The sequence below is a fragment of the Myotis davidii genome, unplaced genomic scaffold, assembly GCF_000327345.1.
Source record: "Myotis davidii unplaced genomic scaffold, ASM32734v1 scaffold580, whole genome shotgun sequence".
NCBI lineage: Eukaryota > Metazoa > Chordata > Mammalia > Chiroptera > Vespertilionidae > Myotis > Myotis davidii.
In genome coordinates this window covers 617,532-633,010 of record NW_006293313.1, presented here as the reverse complement: position 1 = coordinate 633,010, position 15,479 = coordinate 617,532, and the positions used below count along the sequence as shown (strand labels likewise).

At 41.2% G+C, this 15,479-nt stretch overlaps 1 protein-coding gene across 1 annotated transcript in view; it reads right to left on the bottom strand.

Annotated features, from left to right (window-relative positions):
• PRRX1 (paired related homeobox 1) overlaps positions 1-15,479 on the bottom strand; it is a 66,160-nt gene that overhangs the window by 12,741 nt on the left and 37,940 nt on the right. Inside the window, exon 3 of the mRNA XM_006767030.2 lies at positions 263-438. Within this exon, the coding sequence (XP_006767093.1) occupies positions 263-438 (176 nt within the window). The remainder of the gene's footprint in view (positions 1-262; positions 439-15,479) is intronic.

The following is a 15,479-nucleotide window of genomic DNA, read 5'->3' as shown; positions in this document are numbered from 1 at the left end:
TTAGAATATAGTTGGGTGAGAGAGGAAGAAGATAAGGTAGTTTCTACATAGAAGAAAGACATTTAATTATGGTTTTGATGGGGCAACAGAGCTCTCAACCCAAAAATTATCTTTTCACTTTTTCCCCCTCCTATTTCCAGCATTGCTCTGACCAGGTTTCTTTATGTAAAATTGAGATTAGCACCATGAAAGTGGCACTTTCCGATACTGTGGGTTAAGCAGTCTTCACGGACGTGCTCTGAGAGGGCAGGACTGGGCTTACCTGCACTCTGGCTTCAGTGAGGTTCACCCGGCGGGCAAGGTCTTCTCGCACAAAAGCATCGGGGTAGTGGGTCCGCTCAAAGACGCGCTCCAGAGCCTGCAGCTGGCTGCTGTTGAAGGTGGTCCGGTTCCTCCGCTGCTTTCTCTTTTTCTTTTCCTCTGAGTTCAGCTGATCATCTGGAATGGAAGACATTGATGATAAGAAGCGAAAGTCATGTTGAGGAGGGATGGGGTCCCCCCTTTATACTTCCTCTCTGTGTCTCTACAGTGAGATATTGTTTCCTTTGCTCACTGCTTTACCAGGGTGCTGGAGCCAAATGCCACCCATAGGTGCTCATTAACATCCTGTGCCCAGAACCCCAGCAGGTCTGATGCTTGGTTGCTGCTTTGAAATCTGAGACCAGACCTGAGCTGTCACAGGGATACTTCTTGCATGTTCCATGAAGCCTGTTGGTCAAAGAGGCTAAAGGAAAATTTTACTGTTGTCCACATTCTCTAGATTTCTCGAGAGCTGGGGGAGGAAGAGTAGATGGCTTTGGACCTTATTTATATTAGACAATATTGTGTTCATTCAGATAGTTTCACAACCAAGGAGACCAGCTATCCCCTTGGTCTCTCTCCTCAACATACCCACCTAATCACAAATGCAGTAAACTGATTAGAGAGGTTTCTGTTTTACCGTATGTTCTCCTAGAAACAGCCAGTGATTCCTAATTGCATTTGCTCAAGGCTCTGTGTCGTTGCTAAGGCCTCAGCCTAGAGCAGAACTAATGCTCACAGCACCGTCCACCTAAGCTGACAGTGGCCCGGGACTTGCCCTGTCACCCTGTGATAACTCAAGAACAGGGAACAGCACGAAAAGATCTCTTACAGTTTCACCCCCAAATTGAGGTCTAGGGTCTGAAGACCTTACGGTCCTTTGGAGAAACATGACCCCAAGTTTTCACTGTCCAATTCCCTCCTTGGTTTCCTCTGAGTTCCCCCAAAAGTATACTGGCAAGCTGATCACCTAGCCATCTACAGTAGGCAGAGAGTCGTGTGCTCCTGTCTTGCCACCACTGCTCAGCCCAGGAATGATGGATGTGTGTACTGAGTGGAAAACCAGCTGTGTTAACACCCCATTGAGCCGTCACCCGAGGCCCACGCCACTGCCAAATCTGTGCAGCAGAGACCTACAGCATGAGGTGCTGAGGCCGAAGTCCCATGCCTGGCCTGATGAACTGGACATCCACATCCAAAAGCTCTCTGTCCCCAAAGAGATTGGCCCAAAGAGAATTATGAGGGTAAGAGAGGATGGAGAGAGGGAAGAGCTTGGCTACTTGCTTCACATTTCACAGGAAGGAGATCTTAACTATTTTTCCAACATGTGAAGTCTCCTGATCTTCTCTGACCGTATGTATACAACACACTCAAGAAGACTACTAGCTCCAATTATCATGTCCTAATGACACCTACCTAATATTATCCTTATTACAAATCTAGGGAATGTTCTAGATGTGGGTGCACATTCAAAGTGTAGCTCAAATCCAGGAGCTCCTCACCCAGGTCTCTCAGTGCCTAACAACTGAGGCTTCTAAGTCCTTCTAATCAGAGATCTCTTCCTCATGCAGGCTGCCTTGTCAGCAATGCCCTTGGAACTTAGAAGAGAGAAGACACATTTCTTAAAGTATCTAGATATAGCTTGTTGAGTTTGTTTTCTGGGGAAATGGCAGAGTTTTCTTGTCTTTACACACTGTTCTGTAGAGAAAACAACCATCTGTATGATCTCAACCACTTTCCTCCGGGTAGGAAGCCCTGGTAGTCATTCTCTTGACTTCATAGTTGGTCAGGCCCACCACTTCTCTGGTATTGTTTTTTTTTTTTTAAAAAAAAATATTTTTATTGACTTTAGAGAGGAAGTGAGAGTGATAGAAACATCAATGATGAGAGAATCATTGATTGGCTGCCTCCTGCACACCCCCTACTGGGGATCAAGCCTGCAACCTGGGCATGTGCCCTGACTGGGAATTGAACCCATGACCTCTTGGTTCATAGATTGATACTCAATCACTGAGCCACACTGGCTGGGCGTCTGGTATTGTTGAACCTTGACGAGGAGCTCTGCTTCCAAGTCACCGCTGTGGCACTCAATAGCAGATCGGTGGCATCTTGAGAATGGAACCAATTTAAGGGTCATGATCTCTGGGATCTCTCAAGGTCTGGAATACTCGAACCAACATCCCAGTTATACCACTGTTTAGTTATGAGCAAAATTCATTTACGACAATGTCAACACTAGAATGCAAGCACCTAGGAGGATCAAACACCTGTGAGCAGTTAATTGCATTGCATTTGTATTCTTCTTCCTATTTGCATATTTTGTGTCATTCCTAGTGTTCCCATTCTCTTTCCCAAATTTCTTTGTCTAAAGTTCTATATGTCCTATACTTCAGGTCTTTCTGGGTCATCCAGGCCTTTACGACAACACCACAACCTGCATTTTATGTTCCCATGAAACAGAAGTCTGCAAAAAAATCCTTAGCCTCCATACCTACCCCAGACTGAGACCAACCAGACCAGAGGCTATTTTTTTAAATCATATAGAGGAAATCCTTTATTAAGCCAATGACATGATTTGTTTTCTTCCCTCAGGAAAAAATTGCTTCTCCAATGTAACCACAAAGTCTCAACCCTTTGTGCTGCTGTGTAAGCTCGTTTCTTCTTGGACTGCCAAACTGTGATCACTAACAAGAGTATTTTATGTTTTGTTCTTAGTTCTACAACCTACTACAGAATCCTTGGTAGTTCTTTGTCATCTTCCACTGTTCATTCAATCCCACTGACTGTCCACCATCAACCACCAGCAGCTCCCCTGGCGTGGGAGCCAGGGAAATGGGGAATTAGAGTTTCTGACAGAGAGTAAATAGCTATGATGACCCGAGACCATTCCAGCAAAAAGTTTCCCAGCGAACATTCTTGTTGTTTTTAACAAATGAAAACACCAGTCCAGATCATGTCGAAGGTGAGAAAAGACACACGAATGACAGGGGTCCAGGGAGTCTGGGTCTGGCCAATGTCCTTCGAAGTGCGTGGATAATAGAAAGAGACAGTGAGGGGGCAACAGGGACTGCTTGAGCGGCAGCCCTTGGCTCGTCTGTCTTTGCTCACGAATCACCAAGTGCGAGCCCCCATTTTCCCCTATGCACACGCAAGCACAGGGTCTAGCACCGTCTCTGCAGCAGTGTGAGAGGAAATGTAAACACTGTAGAGGTTTAAGAATAAGGGCATTGGCTTAGCTGGTGTGGCTGAGTGGTTGAGTGTCGACCCAGCAACCAGGTCACTGGTTCGATTCCTGGTTATCAGGGCACATGCCTGGGTTGTCAGCTCAATCTCCAGTAGGGGGCGTGCAGGAGGCAGCCAATCGATAAGGTCCTCTCTCATCAATGTTTCTGTCTATCTCTCTCCCTTCCCCTCTTTCTAAAAATCAATAAAAGCATATTTAAAAGAAAAGAAAAGAAAGAATGGGGGCATTGGAAGGACCTGCAATAAGCTCATCAGATTCTAATCTAGACTGAACATAAGAGAGAGAAAGCAATGTGTTTTTTATCATTGCTGGAAGATCATCTTGCCTGTGAAAACATCTACCGTGAAGGTTGATTTTGAAATATGTATTCAAGGATATTGACGTCTAATCAGGAAGCATCTTATTCCTTGGAATTTGGAAGTGAGTAGAATTCACTGAGCTGCAGAATGACCAAAGGGGACATGGATGCATATTTACCAAAAGTCATAATGCTTCAAATCCAAGGTGTTTACAGGTTTTACGGATGATTATGTATATTATGGATGACAACTAATTGCAAGCATGAAGGTATCAACAAACTTTCAAATAAAAACAAGTCAAAATGACCTCTTTAACTAGGTGCAGTCATAAAATATTAGCACCAAATGAAACCGGAGAAATAGTCTAATTCAGCCCTATTATTTGATAGATAAGGTGAATAACACCTAGAAGAATAATGTGACTTGCCCCAAATAACAATACTAGCTATGGCTAAGCCAGGACCCTTAATGCTACTCCATTAAAAAATGCAACCATTCTCTTTCTTCCCCCATTGAAAACATAAGAGGAAGAAGAAGAAAAAGGTAAAGATAAAAATTATGAACAACAGATACATATCTATCAACAAGTGAATCTAAAAATCAAGTGAATAAAAAATCTGATGAACAGTAAACTGATGAATATAATAGAATCAGGGGCATAGAAAGGGAGTGGACTGACAATTTTCGGGGGGGAATGGGATGTGGGAGGGTGTGGGAAGAGACTGGACAAAAATCATACACCTATGGATGAGGACAGTGAGGGGGGGTTAGGTAAGGGCAGAGGGAGGGGTGGGAACTGGGTGGAGGGGAGCTATGGGGAAAAAAAGAGAAACAACTGTAATAATCTGAACAATAAATAAAGATTTATTTAAAAAATTTCTTTGAAAGCTAAAAAAAGAAAAAGAAAACATAGGACACATCCGTAATACTTCCAACAACGAAGATACCCTTTAAAAAAATAAAAGCCCTGACCCAAATAAAAAATTAAAAAAGCTAAAAAATGCAACCATTCTCATCTAGAATAGCTACTTTGATCCAGATGTTCTTGAATTTTCCTTTTCAGTGGCCTCCATAGGTCCTTGCTTCATCAAATAAATATGTGCAAGGTTATTTCATCACAGCAGTGCGCCACATCTTCTCCACACACCCACATTTGCACTTCTCTTCACTTTAGGACCCAGTTCAAAATCTGTTTGCTATGACACATCTGAATTCTTACCTCCTCTACAAAACTTCACTGATAAGTCCATTCTCTAAATTCATATATATATATATATATATATATATATATTTAGTATAAAATCAAATACTTGGTTAAAATAAATTATAGTTCAGTTCTTTGTAAATGTTTCGCCACCTCAGGTATTCCTATAGAAAAGAAATAGGGTGTCTAGCTAAGTTAAATGACAATAAAATGTGAAGGAGTTATGACAGTATTGTGGTATAGAAGCCGTTCCAGAAAATCGGAATCTTGGTGATTCATCTGAATGATTTCTGATTCCAGTTATTCTTTTTAAACAGTACGTAGCAAATAATTGGGCTAACATTATCTTTTCTCTGTGGGTAATTGTACCTGGGGGGTGGGGAACACCTCTTACTGTGTTTATTTTTCAAATAGGTTAGTCATCAGATCTAGAGATGGGTGAAATTGTGGTGGTTCGGATCCCTTTGCACATGCAGGAATTGGCCCTTCATTTTTATTCCTCAATAGAAAAGCAGTCCTCAGTCAAGGATGGATTGAAGCAAATAGGAACACACATAGAAAGAGTTATTTTTCAGTGGGTCGGGATGTTAGCATATGTGCCAAGCACGTCTCCAGGAAAGAAGCCCTAGGTCCCAGGTAGGATGCCCCTGGTGCATTCGATTGCAAGTTCAAGAGAGCACTAGCTCTGACCTTGGTTCTAGCATGAAATTCACTCTGGACTCCACATGGGGCTGCCAGAGTCAGTGGAGAAGACAGTGGGAAGTGCCATCCTCAGGACTGAGGACCAGGCAGCAGGCCATGATTCCCTCCTCACAAAGGCCTGGCTCTCACCACCGGGTTTGGTTACCTCCCCGAGACCCTGACCCTCTTCTGCTCTCTGTTGTGTGGGAGGAGCCTTGAGGGTCCAAATTGGGATGCCAAATGTAATTTCGAGGTACAGCAAAAACATATTTTAAGATTAAAATCCGAAGAGAAATGTGTTGTGTGTGCCCAAGTCCCATCAATTTGGGAAGCATTCTGATGCAAGAAGGTAAAATGCCAGCTTCAGTAGCAGAAACCAACGGCCACATCAAAGCCCGTCTCCTGCCTTTTGGTTGAAAACATGACAGGCGAGCGGATCTAAAGAGCGGCCCGCTGATCATTTTATGGGCATGGAAGAATGTTTTCAAAGGACCTACATTGCACAACAACTACTTACTTTAATGGGATTTGTGTGGTTCAGGCCCTGTAACCTTAAGAAAATTGAAGGGAGGTATAATTGCAAAAGCCACTAAGAACTGTTTTAGCTTTTATTGCAAGCCCTATGAAAAGCAGCGCGATAGAGCTGCGGCATCCACTTGCGTTTCTTTGGTTACACTGAGTTCCAGTTGCAATTAGGACAGCATCCTTTTAATATGGGCCCCGGTAAGTGGCACATGGGTCGCCAAACGGGGCTGACTGCTGCATTGTAGACGGAGGTTAGTGCATCACAATGACCAAAGCCAACATCAGCAGCAATCCCATGCCTTCTCAACAGCATCATCTACCCATGAGTCCTAGCATCTGTCAAAGGGGGCCAGGCCTCTGCCTATACAGATGCCTAGCGGTGGGGCTATTGTCACCCCAGGGTATATTATCACCTCCCAGACCCTGAATGTTACCTGGTAGTCTTTGATACGCATTTTTTTTTCTTCTTACTGTCAACATGGCCTAGACATGGTTTATTTTTAGTCAAGTATTGGTCCTAAAGCTTATAAAATAGCATTAAAACACCTTAAATGTAATTTGGGTAACATGTTTTCTTTGGAGAATAGCATGCTCTAAAAGTGTACAATAACAGTATTTCAAGTGGTTTTGACCAAAAAGATAAATCAGTGGCTCCGGCTAACGATGTAGATACAGCTCACAGTTGAGCTCTCTCCGTAGAGCCAGCCTTCCTCTAAAACAGATAACACTGGAGAATGTGAGAGATAGCATATTGCAATTGGTACTGTGTTTGACTTCTTCCTCACATTTCCTCCCACCTCTCTAGGACCAATAAGTTCCCCAGAGCCAAAATGTTAACACAGTTCATATCACATTTTCCAAAACCTCCAGGACACCCACCCACATAAAACAAACCTTTCCTGCAATCGTCTATTGGAGCCCTAACTTTCTTCTGGGGCTACATTGATCATTTCCCTCGTGCTGGCTTGTTCCATATGACTCTGAATCTATTTTAGACTGAGAGTACAAAGTTGATGTTTGTATTTACTCAAAGCTCTTAGCAATGCTCAGTAAATATAAATGAGTAATCAGATATAAAATATTCATATATTGAGATTATTATAGGAGTTGAGTTATTGAACAGAATACCTTCCTTTTTTGATAATAATCAAATTCTGGCTTTAGACATGTAACCTACTCCCAATTTCTCAATAGATGAATCACTTATTGACTCACTTTTCAATTCATTTCTGGAGGTAAAAAAAAAAAAAAAAGTGAAAAATGAGAATGCTCTAATCAGACCCAACTAAACCGTAATTGGGGGGCGCAGAGGAATAGAGTGGAAAGTTAACTGGTTTAGAAATCAGAAAACCTGTGTTTTCCTATAGACCCTGCTACTTACTAGTTGTGTGGTCTTGGGTAAGATACTTCACTTCTCTGAGCCTCAGTTTTTGAAACAATAAAATGGAACTAAGGTCATTTGCAACTTCGATGAACACATAGCGGGCAGACAGTCTGACTCGTCATAGGCATTTGGTCAGATGTGCTGCAATTTCCCCTTGGACAGGGACTCGTCAACGTCCATCGCTGCTTGTCCTTCTGTTCCCTCTGCTGGTGTTTAACTATTCATTAACCTTTCTATCACAGCATAACTGGGGAGAAAGTACGACAACCATTCAAATATGTTGAGATGACAGCTTGGATGGAGAGCATAATTGATATCTAGGGAGTTTGAACAATGAAAAAAAGCTTTAAAAATCAAGAACTGAAACATGGAAAATTGCACATGGAAATGATGCCTAGAAGTTTGTCTAAAAAGCCTCATTTGGGACACTTCTGCTGCTAGTCAATTCCTGGCTTTCTGACAAGCCAATTTTTTCTTTCTCAACTTAGGTTTTGAAAAGAAACATTCAGAAAGCAGGCAGATTCTAGCACTCAAAAACAGGTAAGCAATTGGTGCCTTTAACAAGTAACCTCATGAGAAATAAGTTGTGTGTTTTTTTTTTTTTTTTTAAAGGCAGGAAAGAGAAAGAAGGCCAAGGGCTAAAACCAAGGACTTAAATGAAAATTCAATGGTTTCCCTGCCTATTTGCGTTGGGTTGACTAATTTGGTGGCCACATGTCTGAAAACACAAAAGTTGGGTCGTATTACTCAATATTTGCTCAGTGAGGGGGTTTTTCTAAATGTCGGAGTGCTTTGATAAATTCTAACGGGATACAAAGAAACGCAGGAAGGCAAAGTTCTGGGAAAAAGAGTGCCTTCTGACCGAGATTTTAAAACCTCTCTAAACTTGTCGTAGTCCAGGTGTGTGGTCCCCTGGCAAGCGCCTGGGGTTTGACTAAGATTACAAACAGAGCTCTAGATGAGCCGTGCGCTGCTGCCTTCTTCTGGTAGCGGGTTCCCTTTGTAGTGAGGCTGTTGTCATTTCCTACAAGACATAACATCAATCTTGACATCAGCGGTAGAGATTGGTGTCTTCATGGGAGGTGACCGCCCTAAAGCCATTTTGTTTTAATGATTCATTTTTAAGTAATAAATGTTAATGTTCTAAAGACAAATCTGATAAAGAACAGATTTTTTAAACAAAAAAAACAAAACTGAAAGCAGATAGCAACAAAGGAGATGTGCGTAATGAATGAGTAAGCTCAGCTTTTGGAAGGCCAGTGGTGACAGAACAGGACTCTCTTACTTGCCTATAAGGACAACTAGGAGGCATTTGAACACTTGAGAATAGACGCATGACTTGTGCTTCCTTGTATGTCTTCATCTCAACGTAAAAGGACAAGATGCCTATAGCAGAGAAAGCCACAGGGAACAGAGAGTTAGCTTTTCATCACAGGAAGAGGTGGAGCCAAGGGAAATTCTGTTTGGAGTAGATGAGGAGGGCTGGAGAGGAAATTAAACCCCTTCAATCTTCTACACCAAACTAATGAGGACAGAAAAGTGCTAAAATGGTCAATGGAAGAAGCTTGGTAATTTGTAAATAATGTTTAAGTGACAGGAAATTGAAATTCTCTTTCAAGAATAAGAAAAGCCAAAGCGTCCACTGTGGTTGAAAGCCGGCCATTTTTTTGAGGAATATATCACCCTGTAACATCTCTGGGTTTCAACTTCTGGTCTGTCAAATGGTTTGCTTTAAGGGAGAAAAGAGCCCTGATTGGTTTGGCTCAGTGGATAGAACGTCGACCTGGGGACTGAAGGGTCCCGGGTTCGATTCCGGTCAAGGGCATGTACCTTGGTTGTCGGCACATCCCCAGTAGGGGGTGTGCAAAAGACAGCTGATCGATGTTTCTAACTCTCTATCCCTCTCCCTTCCTCTCTGTAAAAAATCAATAAAATATATTTTTTAAAAAAAGAGAGAAAAGACACATGGTTTTAAAAGTGTAATGACGGGGTATAAGCGTTTTCTTAAGTTTTGCTCTAAATTCTATTGTGAAACAAATGTGGAAAGAAGTTTGGATTGGCAATCAGGAGGCTCAGGTTCTCATTCAGAAGGATCACGGACCAAATCTGCAATGTTAGGCCACAGTGGCCTCACAGGCAAAAATTATAGGTTGGGTTAGGGCACTAAGATCTCTTTCAAATCCAGCATCTGGGTTTTTAGGATTGTTTTTATGTTTTCAGCAGAGAACTTTCAATAATTATTTGTTTAACAAAATGACTGAATCATGCCCTTCTGTTGCTATGTTTTTGGTTTTGCTTTGTTTTGATTTTGTCTTTGTTCTAGAAAACCTTTGGCTAGAAAATATATCAGATGAGAACTGTACTCTAATTATCCATGCTTGGAGGAAGCTTAAGTGACTGACCTATTCCTCCATGCCCCAGAGCACTCTGCACAGATAAGTCTCCAAATTGAAATGAATATGAATCTTTATTTTAAATTAGTTTACCTAAAAGCACAATTGAGAGCAAGAGGAAACCAGAGAGGTTTCTAAGAGACAGATTTCCAAGAGAAGAGTTATTCTAACCTTTAAATTGACTAAGTAGAAATAGAAATATCTGCTCTTTCTTTGCTTTCTTCTACCAGCCTTGTTCTTCTTTTACTTTGTCTCTTTTTGCCAAACAACACACTGTAGGCCTCACCCTATCCACTGACTCATTATATTGATGGCTCCTTCTCCTGCCCCAACTCTCAGTTTACTGATCCGCTCTTCACAGGGACCTCCTCTGATCAACAACCAAAAGTATCCTTTCCCTCATTATTCTCCTTCCAGCAGCGGAACCATCTGCTTTGTAACACGTGTGAATTGGTAATTATTGATATTGTCTCACACTACGATATGCATGTCATGAGGGCAGGAGCCTTTTCTGACTTGTTAAGGGCAGTATCCAGCATCTAACATTAGCGCCTGGCCGCCTTCAGGTACCTTTCTGTGAATGGCGAAATAGACGTGTTAACTGTGCTTGGTGAAAATGCCCATTGCCCACACCCTGCTCAATTCATGCTCAGCCAAACCCGGCAGTCCTTTCAGGGATGCATGCCTGTAAATTCTTGGCACACAAGTGTCCCCGTTATAAAGATCAACTGCATTCTCTCTTTAAAAGTTCAACTGCATTCTCTCTCCGTCAAAGTTGCAGAAGCATGTGTTACCCAGGTCTTTCATGCACCTTCCTTGTGCATGATTTTGCATCAGTAATTATCTCCCCAATGAAAAGGTAAGCCTGAAGGCAGGTGAGCAAAGTATGTGGAAGGGAACCCCATTCATCTTAGTAGCACTCAGTACATCCTTGACTTGGATAACGATGACACATTTGGAATTACTGACCATGTAGAGGTGACCTAGTACAGTTATTTCTGTTCCCCCAAAAATATATGTTTAGCTTTAGGTTGTATCCTCTTCTATTAGTCATTTCAAATCACCGTGGCTTCTGTCCCCTTTCACCAGCAAAGGAGCATGGGTAAAAATGCCTGGCTAATTCTTTCTCCAACATACAGGCACATTACTGCCTGTCAACCACACCTAAACCTAATTATATGGTGATTTCCTCTCCAGGGATATATGACTGTTTAGTCAGGAAGATGATGCACTAAAATCACATGAGAAAAAAAGTTTTTGGGCGAAACACCCCAAAATCCATGTGGGATAATCTTATTCCACTGAATCATGTCCCCTGTTGCTGAACAGCCCTAAAGACCTCCTTGTGAGGCGATTCTGTCTGCTTGGAGTGGAAACCTATGAGTAATCTATGTGTCACTGTGACTCATGTCATGACCACCACTTCCAACTCCCCATCATCTGCAAGCTGGCACGAAGAATTCATACTGCTCAACTCATAACAGGAAGAAGTCAGGATGGAGGAAAAGTTTGGTTAACTGTCATAGTTAAATCTTCATTAAAAAGAAGATTTAATTAGAAAAGTTAACCAAAGCTAAGAACAATGACTTTTTAGTCACCACCTAAATCATTCTTTTCCTTGGCTTCTGTTTCTATCATGCCTTCAATGGCAGTACAGGCGTTCTTCCTTCCACGTTCTTGCATCTTTGCTCAGATGTCCACTACTTTAAAATTTTTCCAACTTTTAAAATTACTTTCAAAAAAGGACTTTGATGATAGCATGTCAAACCAGGAGGAAGAACAAACTGGGACAAGCTAGTGTGTAATTCCACTATCCAACCATTCCCCAACCATCAATAGGACTTTCATTTGCCAGCCTTCTTCTCATTTCTTCTCTGTTCCTCTGTAACTCCAATTAAAATGACACAACATTTGATGGCATGGTTAACCTACTGGAAGTCAGCATCTTTAAAACAAAGCATCTTAGGAATACTCAGCGGTTCTCAACCTGTGGGTCAAGACCCCTTTGGGGGTCGAACGACCCTTTCACAGGGGTCGCCTAAGACCATCAGAAAACACATATATAATTACATATTGTTTTTGTGTTTAATCACTATGCTTTAATTATGTTCAATGTGTAACAATGAAATTGAGTGTCATCACAACATGAGGAACTGTATTAAAGGGTCGCGGCATTAGGAAGGTTGAGAACCACTGCTCTAGAAGATTTTACAAACTCAGAGACTCATAAGAATCATCTATGGATTAGGTATATAGATGGAAGAAGATATTTTAGATATCAAATTTTATAATAACAATGTTGCCATAAATTGGTTAAAGTGTGTGTAGTGGTTACTGATTGGACAAAAGTGGGGGCATAGTAAGCTGCAGTTTAAAAATTTTATTTCACCAAAGAGGGAGTTACCTAGAAGGAAAACTGCCCCCTTGTAACTATTCAGATGTATTTCAAAGACCCTTACTGGGGCCCTTCACTTAGTTCTATGTGGTTATTTCCATACTAAGATTTTCTAGGGGTAGCGGTCAAACCACCCTTTATAGCATTATTAAACATCTTTCTCTACTACAGATCTATTAGTTTGGGGTAAATCTTCTTGGCTAGAGAATTATTATGATTTTATTTCCTGGAGACTTCCAGTTTTAGCACCATTTCCAGCTCTTCTCAAAGCCAACAGGGCACTAGCTTTGGTGGCCACAGAGCCTGGGTGCTCACCAACTGATATGATGTCAGTATGGTTTACGTCTTGACTTGAGAAAACGCATTTTTTATATCAAAGGTTATTTCTAATTAGTCATAGGCCACAGATCAGGTTTACATAATAGTGATTTTATGCCCTTTCCTATGTTTTCAGCAATCCAGTGTTTAAAAACCAGTGGATTAGAAATCAGACAGAACTGGGTTCTCACTCTTTCTGGCCCTAAAAAGTCATGTGATTTTTTTTCTTTCCCAGTCATGTGATTTTAAGAATATAACTTTACCAGTCTGGGTTTCTATTTTCTATGGCTGCCAAATTGGGCATGGTATTAAACTGTTTTTAGTATCTCTTTCTGATTTTCAATGATAAATTCCTCTTCAAATACTTACCAATTAATAAATCTGTGCACTCTACGAGGGATATAGTAAAAGATATAATAATCTATTTACTAATTATCTCTGATTTTGGAATATATGAATTTAACAGTGGATTAACTAGCTATTATATAATTTCATGGATGCACATTTCTGCAGTCACATCTGCAGTTTTCTTGATGTTTTAAATAACATTACTGATGATCTCTGGGGATATCAACATTATGTCAACATTGCATGGATGCTTATATTCTTTGAGATATTTTTAAAGAAAACGTTCAGATTTAGCAGGTTCAGATTTCAAACAATGTAGAAGAGAGCAAAGATGAAAAACTGTTTTATAGTGCCCTGGAACTTTAAAATAATCCACCGTTTAAAGATGGGGGACATATTTCTCCTAAAATGTCTGTGTACGTGCGTGTGTGGGTGGGTGCGGATGTGTGTCTCTGTGGTGTACGCGTAACTCAGCTCAGAGAATCCTGGGTTGAACTGTAACAATCCTACAAACATGAGAACCAGAAGCAGACGCGGCTGCCCACAGTGGAAAAGACCAACCTGGGGCCTTGGGAAACATTTCCCTTGTTTGGGCTTTCTGTATAGCCCACTAAAAGTACTAGGACATATCATCGTTACCTAGTCTCATGCCAACTCTATCTGGTAAGTCACTTTGACATATCAGTTTCTAGGCAGGAACTCCCAGTCAGAAACCCATGTGCTATCAGTGCCAGTTGGCCTCAGCTGTAAACAACAACAAAAAAGAGAGAAGCATTTTTAAAAGATATTTCAGATGTTTGAAATTTAAATAAACTAAGGCAGCAAGTGTAATGTTCCAAGGGAAGCCAATTCCCAAGGTGGTGTTGGTTGGTTCAAACAAGTACTATATCAGTGGGGTCTTAAATTGCAGCATAATGCAGACATGGAGGAGGAAAAGTGGCAAAGGAAAAAAAAAAAAGAAGCAGGACGTAAAAGATGAATCACTAAGAATGATCTTCATTTAAACTCTGAGAGTTCATACATCCCACTAGGACCCAAGTAATATGTGAGACTTTGGAACCGTTGCAGTATATGTTTCAAAGTCCAGGGCAAAGCCACTAGGTAAGTTTTATGACTCCCTCTGCAAAAGCAGCTTCTTGTCGGAGCTGGAAAAATAATGTTACCGAGGATCCAGTAACAACAGAATCTAGGCCTGTTTGTTAGATTCCAAGTTGCCGCCTCCTGCAAAAGGAGAGCATCCAGAAAAACAATTTATTTCCCAGAGCGAGAGAGAACGTCTAGTATTAAGGATTAGGAAAAGTTTGGTGTATATCTACTAGACACAGGCTGCAGATCTGTTGGGGCAAATCTGTCTGCCATTTGTTTCAACAAAGACATCACGAAGGTGAGTTTCTCCAAGATCATTCCTTCTGGGGGCTCAGGACAGGAGACAGGAAGATATATGCCGCCAGCTTTCCAAAGTCTCTCTTGCTTCTTGAGGTTCCTTTAAGGATATAGCACAGCGGAGAAGGCAAGTTAGCCTCCAGTCCTATACAATGACTGCAGTGACCAAGGGCCAATAAATCAGTTCCATCTCGTGTACCCTGCTTAACCTTTGGGCATGATGAATATGTGGACTGTGTTTTTTGTGGTTTCAGGCCAGAAGTTAACCGCAGCCTGCAGATTTTTGAGCCTCAGGGAAAGAACTAGAAACCTGTGTTCTCTACTTTATTCTCAGGGCAGTTGCAGGAAACTGAATTCCGTTAGCCAGAGACAATGTCATTGAGTCCATAACTTCTGAGGGTTGTGAGGTTGCATTTCTATGGTGCCTTTTTCCCAAGGTCATAAAACACCTCACATATGCTATTTCATTTATATTCCAAATGTCTATGGCATAAGGAAAAAGCACTCACTGCAATTTTAACCCCAAAAAGGTATTAATGATTTAATACAGATGAGCAAAACTGAGGACAGCAACATTTATCTAATTCAATGTACAGGGAATTCAATGTTTAGTCACATTTTATTTTGAATGAAAATTTTATTTTACTTTTCCCAACTTCTCTAGATCACATTAATTATTCTAATTAATTAAAAACTGTAATTGTCCCAGGTGCTTGGTTTATGTAATTTAGCACATTGTTATACACGGCTATATTGTTGTCTTTGTTTTCTATATATTTCAGTCTTAATAGCTACCCAGAGGGAGAGACTGAATGTATTGGGAATGACACTAGGTAGTACAGAGCCCTGAGACTGTCCCATCTCTGCTCTCACTGTCAGCAAACTCACATACCCTTCCTAAGCCCCAGTTTTTTTTTTACTAACAAATGAATAAACTCCTAAATGTCTTATAGCAGTGGTTCTGAACCTTCCTAATGCCGTGACCCTTTAATACAGTTCCTCATG